The following is a 23,536-nucleotide window of genomic DNA, read 5'->3' as shown; positions in this document are numbered from 1 at the left end:
CAATGACTACCATGAGGTTATAAACTACACTTTCTTATAAGGTGAATTTGGACATGTTCTTGGATTCATCTAAGTATATCTTTATAATGTGATATAGCAGACATGCAAATTTCACATTATGAAGTTTTCGTCCAAGTTGCGACCAGTTAATATAATGTTAATTCTTTCTATCTTTAGTGGTGCATATGCCATATCAACTACCTTTTGGTTGTAATAATTATTTCTATTTATTATGATCCCTTAGTGCTAGGCTTCATTATGGTTAAGCCTGCCCTACATCTCCGGAGCTCTTACAAATCAGACCTCTGAATGAATGTATGCTCTTGTGTGTGTATGTGCGTGGGGAAAGGGGGGGGAGGGGGGAGGGAAGCATGTATTGATACCAAGTTCTACACCCACTATTGGACACTGATGACGTTAGTGGGAATGTCATAGTATCTAGTCCATACTATGCATGATGGAGTTGATGGTTTATTGTCTTATGGATGACTACCAAGAGGTTATTAATTGTACTTTCTTAAGACTCTTTTAATGTCATAGGAACAATTCCAAGAGAGCAAGACTGATAAGAAGAAAGAGTGAAAATGAGTGGAAAAGGGAGAGATAGTGATAGACAACTAATGAAAGGAGAGAAGGGGAGAGGGTTAAGAGTTAAGGGTGACGGTGAGGAGGAGGGAGAGAGAGAGAGAGAGAGAGAGAGAGAGAGAGAGAGAGGGAGAATTGGAGGAGAGGGTGAGAGTGACGATACAAGGGAGGAGAGGGAGAGAGGAAGACATGAGAGAGAGAGAGAGAGAGAGAGAGGAGGGGGGGGGGAGGAGATTAGAGAGATGATGAGGGAGACTTGGGAGGAGAATGTGAGAACTTCGATGCAAGTGAGAAGAGGGTGAGAGGGCGACAAATAGGAAGAAGATTAAGGGTGACAAAGAAAAAGAGGGAGAAACAAGGAGAAAGACAAAAACGAGGAAGAGAGTCAAAACAAGAGAGATAGTGAGAGGACAACAGATAGGAAGAAAGAGCGGAGTTGGTGGCAGACAAACCAAACTGGGCTGAGCAACTGCGATCGTGGTGGTGGTGGTGGCAGAGCTTAGCTGAGCTAGGATGAGTGACGATGGTGGTGTTGATGGAGAAGCTAAGTTGGGCTAGGCTAGTGAGAGAATAATAATTTTTTAAAGAGTTTGACACAAGAAGCTCCCTCCAATAGCTCCCTTGCCAAGCTCGCTTTGTGTCAAGCCTTTGCCACAAGCCTCTACAAGCGTGCCATCAAACGTAATCAAAGATGGAGTGACGACATATAGCCATCTGCCACCACTCTCAACATTTAGGCAAGAATGGAGAGCAGTGGCTATTACCTTGACCCACATGCTGAAACCATCTTCAAGGGAGTCGAAAGAGTCCAACGTCACCAAGTCTATGTGCAATGGTATCTATCTCCATTCCCATCAAAGAAGCATGGTGCCAAGCCCCCAAAATACTAGTGGAGACACTCCCTTGGCACAGCCAAGCAACCCCAAGGCTCAAAGGGATCACCGTGTTCCCACAACATCCCTATGTGTGCCATTCCACAACATCAACTCCTGAGCTGGAAGACCAAAGTTCAATCAAGCGCACCAACAAAGCTGACACATTGTCAAAGCTTTCGTCGTGGATAAGCAAGTAGTTTTTTGTCTTCGCTCATTGAGCCTGTAAGGTAACTAGAAAACCTTAAACCCCAGTTGTACATATGTAACGTAGCACCTCCTCTTACTATCAATTATATATACACATACTTGGGAATGACTAAATACTGAAATTTAAAAACTAAACAAAATAAAAAACAATTAAAAACCAAAACACCCACATGAACACCCTCTCTCCATGCGCGCACACACATTTTATATAACCCTTATAACAACATGCACACACTCTCTCCATGCGAGTGCGTGTGCACACATTTTATACAATCTTAAAAACCCCCTTTAAATATTTATACCTTTTCCTTACAAATATCCACATTAAAAAACTTCCTTCCTCTCTTTATTTTTTAAAATTTTATGGAAAACAAAACCGCTCCCCAAACTTTATTTTTAAATATTTATGACAAAAACCCTATATACTTTTGTTCTTTTTTATTTTTAAAAATAAAAATTAATTAATTAATTAAACGGGCAATGGCCACGTGGCAGGCCCAAGAACGCAGTGCAACTCCAGTGGCCGCTAACGGGTGATCTCCGGCCATCGAGGTGCAGGACAACCAAGCGGCGATGGCACGGATCCGGCAGTCAAGGGGCAAGCTTAGATACTCGCCCGCGACATCGAGGCGGACTAGGCAAATCAGGAGGCGCAATCGGGCCCGTTTCGATAGTCTCTGGCGGCCTTGAGCGAGAGATCTAGCCCATATGCAGCGGGCAGCAAGGCGATTGGGAGTGTTTCTGCAGACAGAGACAGAGACAGAGAGAGAGAGAGAGAGAGAGAGAGAGAGAGAGAGGGGAGAAGAAGAAACTAGAAAGGAGATATAGAAGAAGCAAGAGGAGCGAAAGGGAAGTAGCGAAGAAGTAGAAAAGAAAGAATAGAGGAGAAGGTGAGAAGGAGAGAAGAAATTAGGAGGAAAGAAAAAGAAGAAAGCCAAGCAATAGGGAAAGTAGAGAAGAGCAAAGCAAAGCAAGGAGGAAAGCAAGCAACTAGGCACATTCGAATACCAAACCGGAACACCATGTGCATCACCGCCATTGATGCCATTCTAACCAAACCACTCCCAAGCCAAAAGGACCCACCAAGAAAGTCCATATCAGTCAACTCAGGAAGTGACATGTTTGAGTTACTGGACGTTTTCACGCATGAACCACCCTAGGGAGAGTTGAATGAAGCCCTACCGAAGCGGCCCACCAAGAAAGTCAACAAGTGACACATGTGTGGCCTCGCCCCCTCCCTTCATAAATCCCTCACCCAATCCCACATCATATCGATTTCTTCAATGTCCGGCCTCTCATCATCAAGACCATCCCATGCCCACCTCTAACATACTCTTAAGGAAGCTGTAGACTGGTCCCTCCCGAACCATCTTATCCCACAAGATGTGGGCACCATTGACCTTCTAGCTCCCCCAAGCACCTAAGATATCAACACTCACCAGTGGTGGGTTGAGCTTATTGGCTATTTGGCTAAGACATCCAAGAGCCACATACTCTAGGAACAACATGAACTCAAGTGTTAGGATGAGATTATCCACAAGGAGCGCCACAATCTCAATCATTCCCAATAACTTCAGGAGATAAATGAGAAGTTGTCAAGTTAGAAGCCGAGCTCAAAAAGAAAAAAGAGAAGTCCACAAGCTTGAGAACGAGCTCGTAACTTTCAAGGCTACCCAAGAGAAGCCTACCAACTCTCACAAGCGAGATATGGATACCCTCCAGCTATAATAACAAGAACTGGAAGACCCAAGAATGCGACAGCCTTGACACATGAAGTCCACACGGACCAATTTCTAGAAGAGGTCAAGAAAACTAAAGCAAAACAAGACTAAGTCGTCCATGTTGCTAACTCGTTTGTAAACGATTTTAACGATGCCCTTGTGAGAGGCAACAAAAGCCCTCACCAAATTCCATGAGGATTATAACCAAGCCATGGTCAAATGGACGGCTAGAGAAAAGGCCTACCAAGAGCTCCTCCAACACAAAGAAAACCTCATCACCAAGGCACACAGAGAGATTCATAAGTTGGTTTATACCTAACTAAGACCAAACCCCTTGTTGGAAGGGTGTGACCAAAGGAAAATGGCTATGCTTCTCTCATGGTCAACCGACCTCGACACCATATCAACCAATACTTTGTCCCTTGTGGATACCCTCACCCTCATCAACCACACCCTTTTCCTTTACATGCTTCAATTTAACATCTTTTTATCCAACCCAATCTAAACCATCACCTTCTACACCATCCTTGCCTGCATCAACACCTCATGGCAACTAACTCTTGCCACCCTCTTCTTCTACAACCTCACTGCAACCAACTCTCACCACACTCTTCTTCTACAACCAATCCATTTCCTTCTTGAACATAACCATAACCCTTTTATACTCCATTGAATCTCACCCGATTGTGTGCAGTTGTGTCGAACCTCACCCACATGGTGCAACTTGTCCGTCAAACCTACACTTTTTATCGAGAAATACCACTTTCTCAAACTTATGAAACAACCCCCCCACCCCCCCCCCCCGCCCGGCGGGTTTCAACTACCCCATCAAAGAAGATATGCTTCACTTTGCCATGGTAGCCATGAAGACCCTAATCAGGAGTGAAGTCAACCTTCCGACTACTTTGCCACTTGTCCAACAACCAATACAACCCATAGGGCATCCTCCGACTATATCAAAATAGTCTACACATACCTCGAGCAACCCACAGGGCATCCTAAAACTATGTTTACACATATCTCAAGCAAGCCCTCGCAATTGGAGATGCCATCATTCAAACTATTCATGTGGCTTACCCACAAGATGTCTCCTTCGACGAAGCACATCAGACCTTTTCCCCTTTAAGAAGCCACAAACCTGCCAATGAAGAAGATGACCTTGAAGACTTCTTAGAAGACAAACAAGGTGAGAAGATCCGTAAGCCAATGAGGCACAGTCTTCTAGCAGTTTGGGTGACAAAGAAGATCCCAAGGACAAAGACCCATACCCAACACCAAGGAGTGATCCCCAACAAGCAACGACGAAGCACCCAGTATGTGGTTTCAGCATGAGATCTAGGAATTATATCTTGTTGCACCAAATAATTCAGGACCGCCCACCATCAGGTCATTGCCAAGGTGGTCTTGGTGCATTAATCCATAAGCAAAGCCACTAACCCTCTTCAAACTCACCACTCCAGAAATAAGATCTTGCATCAATCATTTTCACTCCCACATTACACCACGCGCAACAACCTCAATATGCTTCTTAACTCAAGGGCCAACCATATTCCATGTCCAACAAGCCCTGAAGCACATGGGTTGGTCTCGCCCCACTAACTGCATCTTTTGCCATCCACCTCTCTCCAGAACCGACAGCATCTTCACCAAGGACACAGTATATTAACCACTTTGCATGTTTACATGGGTTCACTTGCCTATCCCACCATAAGGCGCTTTTCCATCTTACCCACATACAAAGAGTCAAAAGGCTATGGAGTTTATAAAGTGGCCTTACCCTAAGCTTGACGCTAAATAGAGAAGTCAAAAATATCAAGTACAATTTGCTTAAGACATCTTACCCTCATGTAATGGGAGCTTAATTCTTGTGAGATGGTACTGGACTTTATAAAGTAGCCTTATCCTAAGCTTAATTCCAAATAAGAAAGTTACAAACTTCATGTATATGTTTACTTAAAGACTAGACCTAGTGCCAATGAACTATTTTTAAGTTTTCTTTGGTCTAGTATGAAAGCCAGTCATCTGTGTAAAAGTGAATTTCAACATTAAGCAATACATATTTATTCCCTTACAATAGAATACTTGTGGGCTCTCCCTCTTCTCCATACCCTCTTGCTTGTGTTCTATTGAATCTTGCTTGCTTGAGGGATACTTGCTTAGATATGTTTGATTATAGGATCTCTCTTGCTTGAGCTTCTCCTCTCTATCCACCTCTTGTGTGATTAATCCGTAGTGTAAGCAACCTTCTCCTAGCTTATACCACAAGAGGAGACAGAGGAGAGAGCCGACCGAGACATACAGAAAAGGTATATGATGGGTGTAAGCCGATGGAGAGGCCCCTAGTGGCGATGATCTCACGCATGATTAGGAGTAAGCCGTCAATGCCACATGAGATTGTGTGGGCAGAGATGGGGGTTGTACCAACAGTTCCGAACAGTAATAGAGGCTCTATTCCAGACTGACATACTGGCACAAGCTATGGGAGCTTCCACTTGATAGATACCCCCGGCTAGCCCTGGAGTCCTCAAGACAGTTGACACTTGAGGGAGATACAGAGTGATGGTATGCACAAGTAGGCACTTGGTTTGGCATGCACGGTATGTAGATGGAGGCACTCCCCCTGTTCCAGTACAACATAGAGGCCCCGTCATTTTCTCTCAGCCCCACAAAGTGGAACAGGATTATCAGCAAGGACATTGTCAGACTGGATACTTAGAGGACATGGAGTTCGCCTAGTCATCCACTGGGGACGAAGATGGCCTTCTACTACAGAGATCACCTCCTATGCCTAACAGTGGATGGGTTCATCATCCGCCCACCCTACATGGACACACACCTATCCTTTGGGGTGAGATGTGCGATCGGCTAGATCCGCACCTCATCTCACCAGCTGAGAATGGAGACTGCCAGATATGGGCCTGGGCGGCTGCACCAGAGGACAAGATATGCCAGCTTTGTCACACAGAGTCCGAGACAGAGGATCATTACATATGCCGATGCCCTGTATACTATGACATTCGAGGGAGGTTCCACTGCCTCTTCCGAGCTGGGTTCGGACCACTTTCCAGGATCATGGACTCCTCGGATCAGAGAATCCTGGGACTTCTACTTCTAGATCTACATAGACACAAGGAGTCCTTAGTGAGATCCATATCAACTATACTTGCTCAAGGACCATCACAGAGAGCTGTCACCGACTTCTTCCATACCAGCACTCTGAGGGCCGATCCACCCATCATACCTAGACCACAGGCTAGTGCAGGAGCTCAACCGAGAGCTGTGACTCGAGAGAGCCACTGAGTTACCCCAAATCCCATGGTCCTCGCCCACGGCCACGCCACCATAGGAGGATCCAGGCCATCGTCTCCCATCATCACAGGACCTTCTCGCACCAACTCAATTTTTCCACCTTGAGCACCATGTCACAGCGGCCCATGAGGCATGTATTAGGGTGATATGAGAGCTCTCTGCTCATGTACTTAGATCAGTTCTAGATTTTTGTTATCTTTCTTTATTACTATTTTGTACCTAGGATGATGTACCTCAAGGATATGATGTCACCTTTTGGTCTCATAGGTCATTTTGGCCTTTTGAAGACGTTAATACAACTTTCTTTCTTTCTCCTCACATCCATCAAGGTGGATGAAGCTCTAACTTCACCCCTTAGCAAAGGAAGCAAATGACACTTGTTTCGGCAAAGGCTAAGGTAAGACCTTGCATGAGCTTCTCCTCTCTTCCACCTCTTGTGTGATTGATTCTTAGGAAACCTTCTCCTCACGTGGATAAAGCTCTACGAGGTAAGCTCTTGGGGGATAAGGCTAACTTCACTCCCTTACGGCTAAAGTAAGCTCTCGAGGTCTAAAAGGAAGCAAGCCAAACCCACTTGTTTCGAAAAAGGCTAGGGTAATCTTGACTTCAGCAACATGCGTTGACAAGACAAGGAATTTGCATCCCTAGTGATGGTGCAAGGCCAAGGCCAATACTGCTAGCAATTGTGACTTTGATGCATCACTAATTCTTAACAGTCATATAACTTCACAGCCATCGTCAATTCTTGGCTAACCCTAAGTTTGCTTACTGTTTCATTAGCTCTAGTAAATCAAAGCACAGTAAGAGAATCGCTCAGAAATCTACAGATGCCAAGCTTTGGAGAATCTAGCGACTCTGAAGAGACTTTTGACTACATCCAATATGTCAGTGCAAGCAGAAAAAGCCTTTCACTTTTTCTACTCAAGAAATTACGTACACCCTTACCAATATCGTATGTAGTGTGGTGGTGGCCTGATACCTGTAGGTGCATGATAATGGTAGAAGAAGAGAGCTTCTGAGTCATTAGAAGTAGGTGTCCAAGCTGTACCGGGGAAGTATGGCTGTTTGAGCATTTGAGCTCGTCCAAAAAGGGGAGAGGAGCATAGAGATTGCTTGTAAAGGAGCTGGTGCTCTCTTTGTAAGAGCAAGCACAAACGATATTGTGGAGAACTGAAACATAATGGACCACGTCTGTTCATTATCCAAGTAAGCCCCTTTGCCAAGAATATAGTGGCCTATGTAGGGGTTGTGTTAGTACTTTTCTACAATCAAAAAACCAAATTTCACAAAGAAAGCTCGTAGCCTCTGTTCATTGTCCAAATAAGCCTCTTTGCCAAGAGTATAGTGGCCTATGTAAGGGTTGTGTTAGTACTTATCTACGTAAGGGATGTGTGAGGACTTACCTACACTCAAAAATTTAAAATTTTGGGTTGCGTGATGTGAGAGCATTGGAGAACAAGTCATATGAAGGGTGTAAACATAGTAACTAATTTTCATGATATTATTTTTAACTTCCAAAAGGCTAGCCGTTTGGAGTTAGTTGAACATGAATTTCGCCTATAAGTAGCAAGGTTCAGATTAGTAATTCACTTTCTAAGTTGGATATACAAGCCTCAGGCTTGGATATTAGCAGCCAGTTTGTATCTTGAGGGGAGTTCAAGCAGCCATGTAAATATGCAGGGTAAGGGCTTGTGTCGAAAAGACATGGGCGTGAACCATCATGTGAGTGGGCATGCCCTGTGACACTCTTAAAGATTGTAGATGGGAAAATTGCAGAGATGATTTACTGTCTATGCATGGTCTCTCTTACTTTTCTGCAGTAAAACTTGCATTCCATAGGCCAAACATTAACCAGGTTATATCTCTCGTATGAGCATCCTCTTGCCTTAAAGTTATAATTAGTGAAACTTTGTCATTCTCAACCAATTGACAATCGACATGCTCCGCACGACAAGGGCCCAGGGCCATTGGCATGGGGCTGTTACTAAGGCCTTAAATGTGTTAAGTAAAACATTGGGTTTAGCCACTGAGATCAACCTAAGATGCTGGTGTAGCCTTGACGGCTTCTTGTACTGAAACTTGCACTTCGTGTTGACCGGACCTTTTCTGAGGGAAGCTTTGCCGACCTTAATTGTAGACGTTACATAACTGTTACAAAAAGCATTTGAAGTGAATTGTGAGAGGATTATCGCACATAGTCACTTGCAAGAGCCAAATTCACATAGCCACTGAGATCAACCTAAGATGCTGATGTAGCCTTGATAGCTTCTTGAACTGAAACTTGCACTTCGTGTTGACCGGACCTTTTCTGAGGGATGCTTTGTCAGACCTTGGTTGTAGACCTCACATAACTGTTACAAATGCACTTGTAGTGAATTGTGAGAGGATTATCTCAAATAGTCACTTGCAAGAGGCATATGTTTGGGGGCTTCCAGGAAGACAAAAAAGCAGTACCAAGGAGCAAAAACTGGGCCCTGTAATGCTCTAAATGACATGTATCTAAGATCAAACAGTGACTAAGGTTGTGTATGGAATTTATTCTGTGAGGCAGCATGTACAGTTGAGAGATTATGGAATTCGCAGGAAGACATGCAAACTTCCTGCAAATCAATCTGGTATGGGCTCGCATACAGGCCTAGAACTCCAGGCAGCTTGCAACACAAACATTGTGATCCATGACATAATGTCACCAATGCAATACACAACCACAACTACATAGCTGCTACACAGTCACAGAACAAGCTTCAAGTACTAGAAGAGCATTGGTCATGGCAACAGAATTGGCAAGACTTCAAAAAATTAACATTTCATGTCTAAACATGACACTTGAGGGGGCGATACGATAACCATCAATTGATGCTATTTCTCAAATTACTTTTGACATGACGTATCCAAAACTTTTAACGTATCAAACATCTGGTATACCCCATGTCCTAAATTCAAATTACTGTGCAAGAGGATACCAAGCTGATGTTAAGAACACCCTTCTGTGCTGTAAACTAGACGATTGCTCAACATTGTCAAGCATTGATGTACATGTGGAGTTAGCTATGACTGTGCTGCACTAAGAATGAAATAAATAAAAACCTGCATTGCAACCAAAAAATCTGTGAGAATTTGAGCACCAATGTCTTGAAATATTTACACTTGCCAAAATCTAGTAAGAGCATTTATGATGGCTTCTAAGAGGTCTTGCACACTGCTAAAAAAGCACAGCATACATGGACACAAACAAATGTGGGCACATCTTTAAAAAACCTCACATGGGGAGGAATAAATTTCAGCTGCATGTGAGCATTCCCCTAGTCCCAGATGGAACGGCCAGCCACCAGCCCTGTGGGGGCCCTGGCGAGTCTACCTTGCTGCTCAGCCACCTACAGGCATCTTTGGTAAATATGTAAAGCCCACTCACCCTCGGACTTCTCCATCTTCACTTGCGTTGCAGAAACAGTCCTTTCAGTTCAGTATCCAGCCTCCATCAGACATCTTCAGCAATGCACCACAGCTTTAAAGGGGGAGAAAGAGGCACTGAATTGCTCAGGTGCCTCATAGGCATCTTCAGCAATGAGCCACAGCTTTGAGGGGGGAAAAGAGGGACTGGGTTGCTCAGGTGCCTCACTATATGCAACCCCCTTCCCTCTCCAAAAAAATGTATGCACTCTGCACGTCACAATGCTGGTTGGCCAGGATTCAATCAAGTGCGACACCACACTTATCAGGTGTGAAAGGACACCACACTTATTTGATTGTATTATGATATTGTGGAGTCAAGTCCCTTGCTCCACACATCTTGTATCTATCTACTTTGAGTAGCAATCACCATCTCTCTCTCTGGAGAGCTTGCTGCTGTGTACATCTCTGTGTGTGTATTCTCTGTTTCTCTGAAACCCTAATCACCCAACAGTGGTATCAGGGCTGGGCTGCCCCCCCTCTGCCCATGCAGTTTCTGGCGCCGGTTGCTTCGGAAATCTTGCATTTCCTCGTCACCTTAGCAGTCTATCGGTTGCCACTGTGAATTTCTGTCAGTGCAGTCCGTCCGGCAGCTTTCCCGTCGACACAGTCCATCCAGCAACCTTTCCGTCGACGTCCCGCCGCCCGTCTTCCGCTCCCGTCGTCGCCTGCAGCAACTCCATCCACGGCTCCCGCCTTCTGCGCTCCCGTCGCTTCGTCCATGCCGTCGTCAGCCACGGCTCCGTCCGCTGCTCTGTCTTGTCTCCTCCAGCAGCAGCTCCCGACGCCGGCCACTGCTCCATCCCCGTCTCCATCCACTGATCCCGCCACCGGCCACTGCTCCCCAATGACTACTGCATTTTCTCTAGTCTGGTCTGGCCGCCGTCTGCATTCTGCCTGCTCTGGTCTGGTCTGGTCAGGACACTTACCAATTTGGTCGTGGTTGCTGTAGCAAAAACTCTGGCTTGCTAAGAAGCAGCTGCTCCCACCTGTCGCATCAATCCACCAGCAGCAGCAACACTGTGGAGAGGGGTCCAGCGGAGTCAATTCCAATCAAGTAACTGGTTTTGCTACTTTTTTTGGGTCTTTTGTGCATACCTTGCTTCATTCAAGATTCAAGTGCAAGCAACACTGCAGGGCAGCATTAGGGTGCAAGATTCAAGAAAATATTTGGGGATTTGTCGGATTTTGGGGATTTTCAGAATTTGGCAATTTTTAAGAAATTGCACAGTTACATTTACAAGAAACAAACAAAAATTGGGGCTTTCATGAAATCATTGCTTAAACGCAAAATTGAAGCTCATTGGTACACAAATTTTGGGGCTTTCGTCAATTATGTGCAATTGACACATAAATTAGCCCATTGGTGCTCAGAAATTAGGGGATTTTCAGCATTGTAGCCTGAAATTTGGGGCAAAACATTTGTACAAGACATTGCGGTTGCCTCGCATCGCTCACTCTATCTATCTGGGGTAACCCTGAACCAATCTTGATTGAAAAGTAGGTCTATTTGTTGCTACACGGAGGTGCAGAATCACAAGAACAAATCTTCCAACATATGTGGTGATGGGGCTTTTGCTGCCCAAGACAAGGGCAAGGGAAAAGCCAAACACTGTTTTCAATCAAAGGCAAATTCAGGACAACCTTCACAAAAGGCTAAAAATGATGCAAGCAAGCACAAAAAGAAGGAAAAATATCACTATTGCAAGAAGCCAAGTCATTACTTGGAAGAGTGCAAAAAGAGGCTTCCAAAGGAGAAGAAAAAGGAAATAAGCATGGCTCTAGATTCTTCTTCATCACCTGCACGGAAAGATGATGCATCAATAAACCTTGGGCAAGATGAGTGGACTTTCATCACTTGCAGTTATGATGCATCTTTGGAGCCTATGTCTCTGAGTGTCAATGAAACACACGACACATGGTATTTTGACAGTGGTGCTTCTAAACACATCAACACTCGGAGGGATTTGTTTAAGAAGCTTATGGCTGCCCCAGAAGCCAAGCGGGTAACATGTGCAATCAATTCTTCTTATCCAGGTCACGGTGTTGGCGAGGTGATCCTCACAACAGCAAATGGTGCAGACTTCCGTACATATCGAGAGGGGGAATACATGTCCATTGCTTTCAAAGCATTTATGGCAAAGAAAGACATAAACCATCAATGCACGATGCCATATTCTCCTCAGCAAAATGGTGTTGCTCAGAGAAAGAACAATTCTTTGATGGAAATGGCTAGATGCATGGTTAAAGGCAAAGGATTGCCTCACAAATTCTGGTTGGAGGCAATAATGTGTGCTACACATGTGTTGAACAGATGCCCTACCAAAGCATTGAAAACCATCACGCCATATGAGGCCTGACATGAAAGGAAACCTAAAGTTGATCACTTTAGAGTTTCTAGATGTATAGCATATGCACATGTACCTCACCAGTTGAGAGGTAAGTTTGATGACAAAGCTACTAAGTCCATATTTGAGGGTTATAGCAGTGGCAGTAAAGGCTACCATCTCTTTAATCCTTCCACACAAAGGATTCAGACCAGCCATTGGCTGAATTTTTTGGACAGCCACCTTCGGGCCCACATACCATGTTTGAAGGACTTCTCCCGTTTTGGTAATTGATGGCTCTAAAAATCAGCCATAAACTTTGACCAATGGACAGCATTTGGGTGCTCCAGATCAGCCCATGAATGAGCTCACTGCACCTCAAGCAGTGGAGGCAGCAGTGAAGGAAGAGCAGATAGCAACGGAGGAGGCTAGAGTTGTGCCTCCTTGGCTGCTCCGTACTTTACAGGAGAGCAGACTTGCAGCTCCACTTGGTAGCAAGACACGGGCTGGTTCACCTAATGCAAGAGAACACGCAGATGTTCCTTGCATGAGTACGCTTTGTGATGTAGATGAGCCAGATTCATTTGAAGAGGCTCGTGAGGATGAGCATTGGATACAAGCCATGCAATATGAGATGGAATCTATCCATAAAAACAGCACTTGTTATTTGGTAAACTTGCCTGCTGGCAAGAAGCCCATTGGCACAAAGTGGGTTTACAAGTTTTTAAAAAAAAGTCTGATGGTACCATTGACAAGTACAAGGCCAGGCTAGTAGCCAAAGGATATGCCCAACAAAAAGGCATTGACTATAATGAGACTTTCGCACCCACTTCTCGTATGGCCACAGTTAGATGTGTTGTTGCATTGGCTGCCCATCATGGATGGAAAGTGCATCAACTAGACATAAAATCAGCTTTTCTCAATGGGGATTTGCAGGATGAAGTGTTTGTAAATCAGTCCATTGGTTTTGTGTTGCATAGTCAGGAAAACAAAGTATGCAAGCTTCGAAAAGCGCTTTATGGTCTCAAACAAGCTCCTCGAGCTTGGTATGAGAAGCATAGTCACATGGGACGGGGAACAGGAAGGGGACGGGAAGCGGCAAAAGGCAGGGAATGGGGACGGCATATGGAATATGCAATTTATTGACTACAAAGCACACTAAATAAAATAACATTTATGTTTTTACACTTTGAACTTTCAAGGCATCACTTTAAATGTACAATACATGGTGCAAACACCGAATAGGCGCTAATAAGTACACCGATTAAGTTCAAACCAATATATAAGCATGGAATGATGATCACTATCAAATAACAAAAGACTAGTGTCTGCAATGCACATAAAGTGCTGAGTCAAGACTCAAAAGTAAAAACATAAAACATAGCTAAGTGATAAATCATAGAGCCTGCAATGCTCAATCGGAGGGTGGAGCGTGAGAAATACTGGCGTCATGATCATGGCTGCCTACATGACCAATCTAATAGTGGCATCGTCCTCTGGGCTCTGTTGTGTCTCCACCTGCTCATTTCCCCCCTCTTGCTCCATCTCCCATTGAGTAAAGGGATCTGCCTTTGCAGTCGCACCCTTGCAAAGCATTCGCAAGTTTGCGCTTACAAAGACAAGATCATTGGCCTTTTCTACACCAAGGCGGTTTCTCTTCTTTGATGCAATATGGCTGTAAGAACTCCAAAGCTACTCCAAACAAGAGCAGCTTACAGCTTGCCTGAGAATGCGGATAGCCAAGTGTTGCAGCTCAGGCCCATCTGAACCATAGTCTTCCCACCACAAAGCAGCCCCCAAGCTTCAACCTATCCTCCTGTGCATCCGCACAACCAAAAGCACCACGAAAGGACCTGTATGCAGCAAGATGGTCTCTAATTTGCGCCTAATGCCTCCATCTGGCACTAGACGATCCAAGATGCGCCTCTAACGATCACTTATCTCTCCGTGCAAGGGAGAGGCATAGGAGTTCCACCTCGTCACACATAAGGAACGAATCTCCTCGTATATGTCCTCATCGGGCTCTATCTCTTGCAACTTCTCTATCATTCTATCCATCGCCTCATACACCTTCCCGATGCATGGTTGTATAGCATCTACAAGCCTCAACAAGTGGACAATAGGTCTCATCATAGCATCAATGCGTTTCACATCCTCCCAAAAGGAAGTGCTCTCTGCATGCTCCCTACATAATATGCCTATGGCTGTCGAAGCCAATGTAGAAGTGGTGAACTTGTAGCTGATGAAGAGGTGCCTCAATGCACCACTACACTCCCTCAAGTGGGCCAGCATCAAGAAGTTGAAGGCAAATCGGGTGTCGGAGTATTTGAGAAGTGACAGCCTTGATTTCTTGGAGAACTCGTGGCGGAGGAACTGGTGGTTCAAGACAAATGTTACCACTTGATTGGCCTCCTGAATGATAAGCTCAATCCATGACATCTTTCCAATATCCTTTAAAAAATTGTTCAAACAATGTGCCATACAATATGACAGTCATGTGTGGATACATGCTCTCAATAATAGCTCACGCTGCCCTATTTGCAGCCTCGCCATCTGCAACAAAACCCACCACACATTCCGGGCCCATGAGCTCAATGCCACTTGCCTACTCTGCTGCAAGCACGTCTACACTCTTCCCTGTCCCTGAGGCATCATGTGAAGCAATAAAGTATATCTCGCCACGGGAATATGCAACGAGACCATGGATGGACCGCTTTCGTGTGTCACTCCATCCATTTGCAATGAGTGACACTCCATTCTTTGCCCATAGCCGCTTTGTGTTCTCTGCAGCTTGCTCGACAAGGTGCTTCTTCTTGTCCACCAATGTGGTGCATAGAGACTCCGATGATGGGGGGGTGTAGTTGGACCATACTCCCCAATCCTCTTTACCATAGCCTTGAAGTACTCGGATCTGATTACAAAAAGAAACAACTGAACTTTCAAGAATGAAACTTAGAAAAATCATGTCAAGAGGGAAAAGTCAAGGCTTGCATAGCAGTATGGAAAGCAATATGATCATGGAAAAAGAAACGAGCCACAGCTCTATCAACCTCTTCCTTCTTCTTACGATCCCAACTTCCCTCAAGTGTACTCTGTCGCCGAGTGTGTGCATCACAAAGGAACCTACACCATGTGGCCGTGGTGTAGATGTGGTAGATGCACCACCTGACCCTGAAACAGACCCCTCGGGTGGTGTCACAAATGCTACAAGATCCACAGCCACACGTGCCGGTCTTGTAGCCCTCAAACCCTCATGCCCGGCAATGCGCTCAAGAAGCTCCCTTCTCTTCTCCGATATGAGTCCCGTGCAAAATCGAACCTCATGCCCGGACTCATGCATAAGGTGGGCTCTCACTTTGTCTGACCCACTCGTCCACCTATAGGGGCAAAGCTTGCAAGACCACGGGCGTGAACCTCCTCCACTTCTAGGGCGGTTGCCATTAACCTCTTCCCACCATGACCAACCGTCGGTTCTTCTAGCACCACCACGACGTGCGCAACCGAAGGTTGCTTGTGAAGAAGATGCCATGAGAGAGGGTGAAAGTTGAGAGAGAAAAAGAAAGAAAGATATATTAATGTCTACGAGAGGCCAAAGTCGGTCTATGAGACAAAAAAATAAAACAACTGTGTTCTTCCGGTCATCGAAAGAAAAGGAAAAGAAAGAAAAGAAAAAGTGTGCATGTGTCTGGATACAACTCTGAATCATCATGAATCGGTGGAGCCCATATACAAACAATATAAAGGGGGGTGGGGATGTGGATGGAGTGCTAAGGCAAGATGCATCTCTATATGCTGAAGGGGTAGTAGAAGCATGCTATGCAGATCTATGTCTAACTCCATCCAGTGCCATAAGAGGGATATAAGATATCATACATCGCCGATACTAAGGCTGTGAGTGGCGTGAACATGTACCCTGAGTCTGAATGAAAGCGAGCTAGCCTCTCCTGTGTCTCCATCTGGTGTCTCATCCGGATAGCTGCTATCTCTCGGTGACGGAGTCGGGGTGCTCTGAGTCCAATCTGTCTAGGTCTCCTCCTAGCTCTCATTTCCTCTGCTCTCTGTGCGGTCACCCCACGTGGTACATCAACTGGCACTGGCATAGCTCTCTGGAAGAAATCTGTGAGCTGGGATTGTCTCCCACCCCTTGTGGGAGCGGGTGTCTGGAGGAGTCTCTCTCGAGAACTATGAAACTCTAGTAGTAGTCTGCCAAGCTGTCGCTGGTCCGAGGCCTCCATCAACTGATGTAGTGAAGAGTGCTCCTCAAACAATCCTGCATAACTATCTCTGACCCCCTGGTAGGCTCTACATCTACATACAAAGTGATCCTCAGTCTCCACCTCCTCGCGCCACAATCTGCATATCCGCTCGGCTCTGGAAACCCGTGCCGCTCTCCCGGCCTCTATCTCTAGCTGATGTGATGGGACTCCTAGTTGTCCAATAGCAACGCGAGAGCTGTGTGGCATGTATACATCCATATACCGCGGTCGCTGTATAAACCCATCCCTTGAGATGCTCATAAAGTGGTCTCTGTAATACAGCATCCGGTCATGTACTGGGGCGGGAGGAATCTGGTCTTCAGGTCATGGATAAAGGTATCCCAGCTCAAAGCTGTGACACCTGTGGTCTCGTCTGTATAAAGATTAGACCAATGTTGCCACCAAGTGACTGCCTCACCAGTGAGATGGGGAGCCGCTATGTGGACTCGATCCTGAGGATTTGTGATCCTAGCTAATGGAAAATGAGCAGTAAATTGATGAATAAACTGATTAACTACTAAATGATCACACTTACCATCATACTTACTGAAATTTGGTTGACTACGAATGACGGTAGTTGATGCTACGGACTGCTGGCTGGTGGCACCTGAGGCGGGGGATGCTGAAGAGAGGTGCTGGCATCTAAGATGAATGGCCTCCTTTTCCCTTTGGTGCTCGAGTCATATACGTTCTCGATCGAGCTCTCATTGGTGCTCAGAAGCGGCGAGTTCAGCCTGACGACGATCTTTGTCGATCCTGCGTTGGACTTCCTCATAGTCCTGTCTTTTTGCTTTTTCTTGTTGTTTTCTTGCTTTTGCTTCTGCTTTTTCTTCTTTCCTTCGAACCTTGTCTTCTCTCCTTTGTTGTTTCATCTGAAAGAAGAGGTAGATGTAGTCGGGGGCTGCTGGAGGCAGAGGAGGACGTGCTGTTGCTGCCTCCAAGAGTTGGAGACGCTCCATGGGTTCTGAGCCCTAAGAAGCATAGTGACAGGGGGACGGCGGCACGCCCACGTGGGACGTGGGAACGCCGTCTCGAGCAAGGACACTTGCGTAACGGCCTGGGGACAGCCAAGGGGACGATACAGACAGGACGTGACCAAGGGACGCCCGTCACCCCGTGGGAACGGGGGGACGTTGTCATTCGGGGACGGGGACGGGGACGGCTGCAACGGCTACATTTCCAACCGTTTTTTTTTTCAAATAACGGCTACTAGCCGTTGGCGGCTGGCCGTTTGAGAGTTTGAGAGAGAGAGAGAGAGAGAGAGAGAGAGAGAGAGAGAGAGAGAGAGAGCCAGCTGCCATATACTACATAATGGACTGCAAGCTACTCCTCTTCTACTCAAGCTTTCCAAGACTTGAGTTCCTCTCCACCATCTCCCTCTCCTACTCAAGCTTTCCTCGCCACTATCTCCCTCTCCTACTCCACCACCTTCCTCTCCACCCTCTCCTACTAGACTACTTCAATCTTCCCTCTACTTCTTCTCCTACTCTACCCTCTAAGCTCTCTCCGCCATCTTCTACTAGACTACTACTAAGTTACTAACTATTCATGGCATCCTCTTCTCGTGCGGGCAGTAGGAGTAGAACGGATGGGTGGTCATGGTGGGATGAGGTCAACTTCAAGCCTCCTACTCATGCGGGGGGGTGCACGTCAATGGACATGCAAGCTTTGCCCATATAAGCGTGTGGGTGGGGCCAATAGAGTGAGGGCCCATTTGTTGCATGAGCCCGGTCATGAGGTGAAATTTTGTGAGCGGGTCACACCGGAGATAAGAAAGGAGCTTCTTGCAAAGCTTGCCGCCCATCAAGCTTTGAGTGCAAGCCAAAGGGTGCGTGCAATGGATCCCAACACTTATGTCACTCCGACCCAAACATCAGGTTCTACATCGGGTGGTGGTGCACCTTCATCTACCCCTCCATCACATCCTCCTCGTGGCACTACTCGAGGCTTCACACAAACCGCCTTCTCAATGCTCTCTCTCTCGTCGGCAAAGTACTCTTGAGGGGAGTTGGGATCCCAAAAAGAAGGAGGAGGTTGATGCCGTGGTGGCCCGCTTCTTTTTCCATGACCACATTGCTTTTCGTGTGGCACGGTACGTATTTCACTCACATGAATGATTTCATGATCATGTCTCACGAGTCACGATTCACGGGTCACCATTTTGCCATTCTAATTACTTACCCTCTTCTTTTTTAAAATGATAAATAGGTCCAACTACTTCAAAACGATGGTGAAGAAGATTGGAAAGTACGGTCCTCACTACACACCTCCATCCTCCGAAACCTTGCAGACCACTATGCTTGACAAGGAGAAACGCCTTGTTGAGCAAGCGGCGACAAACACAAAGAGACAATGGGCTCGCAATGGAGTCTCTTTGATTACAGATGGATGGAGTGACACGCGGAAAAGGTCTATCCATGGCCTTGTGGCATACTCACGGGGGCAGATGTACTTTGTCTCCTCACATGATGCTTCAGGGCTGGGAAAGAGTGCGGATGTACTTGCTGCTGAGTGGAGTAACGCTGTCGAGATTATCGGCCCCGAATGTGTGATCGGTTTCGTCACGGATGGTGAGGCGACAAATAGGGCAGCGGGAGCTATTCTTGAGAGTATGTATGCTCAAATCACTGTCTCTTTTTGCATGGCACATTGTCTCAATAATCTTTTGAAAGATATTGGGAAATTGTCATGGATTGAATCGGTGATTGATGATGCATGTGCAATTGTGACCTTCATCAACAATCACACATACCCTCGATCCGAGTTTGGGAAATGGTCCACAAAGGTCCTTCTCAAGTACTCGGACACTCGCTTTGCATACAACTTTCTTATGTTGCATCGCTTGAAGGATTGTCACGGTGCCGTGCGGCAACTATTCATCAGTGATGAGTTTTTCTCCTCATCTTTTGCACGTACACAGGTAGGGATTTCATGCAAGAAAAAGGTCGACGATGCTGATTTTTGGGAGGATCTCAAGCGTACCGACGCCATGGTGCATCCCATTGTCCACTTGCTCAGGATTGTTGATGCTATGCAGCCATGCATCGGCAAAGTATACGAAGCCATGGACCGGATGATAGAGAGTCTTAAGAAGCTTGAGCCAGACGTAGATAGATATGAGGAGATCCACTTACTTTGTGTGGCGAGATGGAGCTCATATTCCTCTCCTTTACATGCAGCTCCTTTTATGGTGGACCCAAAATTTCAGGGAAAAGAACAGGAGGGTGATAAAGAGGTGAGCAACGGTTAGAGACTCATCTTGGATCGCCTCACGCCGGATGCAGAAATCAGGCGCAAAATTAGAGACTAGCTCTCTAATTACAGGGCATTTCAAAGCTCATATGGATGTGCAGATGCACAGCAGGACAGATTCAAGGTTGGTGCAGCATTATGGTGGGAGGACTTCGGATCAGATGGACCAGAGCTACAACAGTTGGCGATCCGGATCTTGAGCCAGTCCGTTAGCTCTTCTTGCCTAGAGCAATTATGGTCCTCCTACAATCACATTTCATCAAAGAAAAGAAATCGGCTTGGGGTGGAAAGAGCTAATGATCTTGTCTTCATTAGCGCAAACTTGCGCATGCTTGGCAAGAGTGCAAGATGCAATGCCGATACTTTTACACAGTGGGAGATGGAACAAGAGGAGGCAGCTACAACTATTGCACAGGAGGGTGGGACAGATGGTTCTCATCATGAGCCTTCATCGGATGACACAACCCCCATCCACACTTCACGCACTCATGATCATGAGGCTAGCACCTCTCTTATTGGGAGCGCAAAGTATGAGAGAGAGTGACTTATATTTTGTATCGCCCAGGCCCCAACATCTTTTGAGTATATCTATTTAATGTTATCAACTTTAAAGTCTTTCTTTTCCGACTTTGCAAGTCTTGACTCTTGACTCTTGCACCTTGTAGCGTAATTTAATTTTAAATGTAATGTGTATCATGATTCATAACTTTTGGAGTTAGAAAGCTTATTGTTATTGATTGATTAATCTTGATTCTTTACTCCTCTAAAATTAACAATTTTGAGTGCCGTCCCCACCCCCCGTCTTCGTTCCCTACCTTTAGCCGTCCCCGTCTCCATCCCCGTTCCCGTTCCCGTCCCCCGTCCACGTTGAAACCGGCCTTCAGAAATCTGACGGGCGGTGAAACAAACACTCGCACATAAAACACTTCAACACCATTGAGGACCTAGAAAAGGAAAACAAACAACGGGAGCTAGAGTGCTTCTGCAAACAGCACACAGACATCGATTGGCCCCAAAACGCAGTGGTGCCCCTTGCGGTATTTCTTTAATTGATTATAAGAGCTTTGATTACAATAAGGCTGGGAACTCAACCGTCACTGTAGAACTCCGGAAGCCTGCGCATACCCTGCATCATGGCTTCATATCCACTCGGCATCCACAGACAAGTCCAGCCATTGTTCACATCAAAAGACTCTCACACATTGAGTCCTGCATACAGAAGCTTTCTCCCATGATCAGGGCTGCCACAACCATCCATAGCCTCTCACCCTATGAACAGCATCACACCCTGACATATCCACTGCTTCTGCATCACAACACAGACTCCCAAACTGTCTCTCAAAAGAGAACTCATGTTGAAAATGGATGAGTGTCAGATGGTTAAAGGGAAGAGATTAGAGCGGATGAGTATCACACTCATACACCTGTACCAACCCTCTCTACCTTCCAAGGGTACTATCCATCTCTGTCATGGATTCCCTGTCCCCTGCCCAATCAGTAGCAAGGCTGTACCAAACATGTGTCCATTCATGTACCTTCTGCCTGCATGTGACCTATCTCCTGGAGAAACCCAAAAACATGTTTCCTCGAGAAACCTACGACCTGTTTCCACATGAAACCCTTAGGCATGTTTCCCTTTGAAACTTCTGTCCTATTTCCATACAAAACCATTCATGGCACCATTCAACAACAGTGCCAACAATGGCATACATCTACTTACCTGTTCCCTCATGAAACATCTGGAAACATAGAGATGCCCATAACTGTAGGTCCCTCAGTTCCTTTCTAGCAGGAAGAAAACAATCTGCTCCATGAGCACACAGCCATGCGAGCTTGCATCACTCCCATGCCAAGAAACACTACCAGGTGACCTTGTACTTGCAGCCAATAATCCATGTACACAGTGTACTTGCAGCCAAGCAAAACAACCCATAAACAGTCTCAAAACATCCCTGTTGCAAGGAGGATCAGCACACTTGTGCACCTCTGTCCAGCAGCCACCTATGAGTGAAAGGAGCTGTACACTACTACAGTCCAACTGGAGTCTCCTATGCACTGCCAAAGGCCTGCATGGTCTTCTGCAGTGTTATCCTCCTGCGGACCAGCCCTATGACCATCTGCGCAAGCAGTTCAACTCGCCAGCAGCTCTAAGCACTTGTACAAGACCTTGTGCGTTGCGCTGCACTGACAGCCCAAGTTTGCCTTCAAGAAGCTGCGTGTACCTCTGCAGTCCTGGCCGCCTGAGAGTCCAGGGAAGCCAGCCTGTAAGCTGCAGCCTGACTCTGTGCAAAAGAGCACGTGTTTCAGCCCTGTGCGCTTGCAGTCCAGTCAGCCCATGTCTTGCCAAAAGCACAGGACAAGGAGATTCAATAGGCGCCTATATACACTGCAGCGCAGCAGCCAACCAGCCCCCCAAAAGCCAGAGAGAGAGAGAGAGAGAGATTTAACAAGTGCCTGGCATATTGTTCTCTGTAGCGCAGCAGCCAGCCCGTGAACTCTCCCCAAAAAGCAGGCGTTTAATGATATTCAGCTGTGCCTCTCCATGATTCAGAGCAACCCGCCAGTAACTCCTTCCAAAAAGCAAGAGTAGCGCTGCCCACCTGCAGTCCTTCCAATCAGCCATAGTAGGCCTGAAGCGCAGCCCTGAAGCACAGCCCGCCAGCCTTGTTTTCTCCCAAAAAGCATGAGAGAGAAAGAGGCGTGCCCCCCCCCCCCCCCCCCCAAAAGTAGAGTAGCCTCTATAAATTACCTAGGGGCCTCCCAAGGTTATAAAACCTTTTTAACTTTAAAATCTATGACCCCTTCACACTTGGGGTTGTCCACACATCGGTTTCCTTTTCAACTCCAAACTGATGACATTCACACTGTCCTCCATGTCCCCGTGCACACCTGCATACTGTCCAGAGAAAAACACAAGGTCGTGACACCCGTCCCCGTCCCCGTCCCCGTCCCCGTCCCCTACTAGTAGCTATGCTAAGAAGAGCTATGGTGTCTGCGGTAGTCGGAAGAGTAAGGTCACTTTTGGGGGAGACGTCTTCCGACTGATGAGTACTCTCTTCTGTAGACATGATGCTGAAGTCGGTGGTCGTGCCGGAACGCAATCTGACCATCCAAGGATGCCCTCACACTAGGATACGATGTGTGTGGACAAGCTGACTCTGGTAACAATGTAACATGCAGCGGAAGTATTCGTATTGGAGAATCCTGTCACACACATGCTCACACCGTCTTCTGTATCCTGAGTTTCGCGAGTTTAGCAATCCACTTTAATACTTCAAACTTTAGAGAGATATGAGAGTGAGAGAGAGAGAGAGAGATGAGAATTGTACACCGTATGGGGTCCCGAATTACCCACTGAAGGGTCCCCTATCCCATTACCGAGATAGTATTTGCTTTATTATCTTTAAAGAGACTGACGGTGTCACTGACGATAAGCCAAACGCAAGACCTCTGAAGACCAAGTGTTGGGCTGAACTGTACACTGCTGTAGAAGCACCAAAGATGTCCAATCTCGAGCCTATGCACTCTTCCCAATGGTATGAGGGAGGGATGCA

General features: G+C 46.3%; 2 protein-coding genes across 8 annotated transcripts in view; one reads left to right on the top strand and one right to left on the bottom strand.

Moving 5' to 3' along the window:
- Positions 1-8,507: 8,507 nt before the first annotated feature.
- Positions 8,508-23,536, bottom strand: part of LOC147628693 (uncharacterized) — a 45,684-nt gene continuing 30,655 nt past the window's right edge. For 5 of the 7 annotated variants that reach the window (XR_015268161.1, XM_086813907.1, XM_086813908.1 and 2 more), the window contains one exon: positions 9,478-9,784. The gene's annotated coding sequence lies outside the window, so the exon portion shown is untranslated. Of the gene's footprint in view, positions 9,049-9,477; positions 9,785-23,536 lie in introns of those variants that run through there. The other 2 variants (XR_015268162.1, XM_086813910.1) reach the window with 2 other exon arrangements.
- On the top strand, positions 18,958-19,980 carry LOC147628694 (uncharacterized). The gene has a single exon (XM_086813086.1). It carries the CDS (start codon positions 18,958-18,960, stop codon positions 19,978-19,980), a length of 1,023 nt encoding a protein of 340 aa, XP_086669212.1.

The sequence above is a fragment of the Cibotium barometz genome, chromosome 19 (assembly GCF_041138505.1).
Source record: "Cibotium barometz isolate CiBa-2024 chromosome 19, ASM4113850v1, whole genome shotgun sequence".
Taxonomy (NCBI): Eukaryota; Viridiplantae; Streptophyta; class Polypodiopsida; order Cyatheales; family Cibotiaceae; genus Cibotium; species Cibotium barometz.
This window is presented reverse-complemented; position numbering and strand designations above follow the sequence as displayed.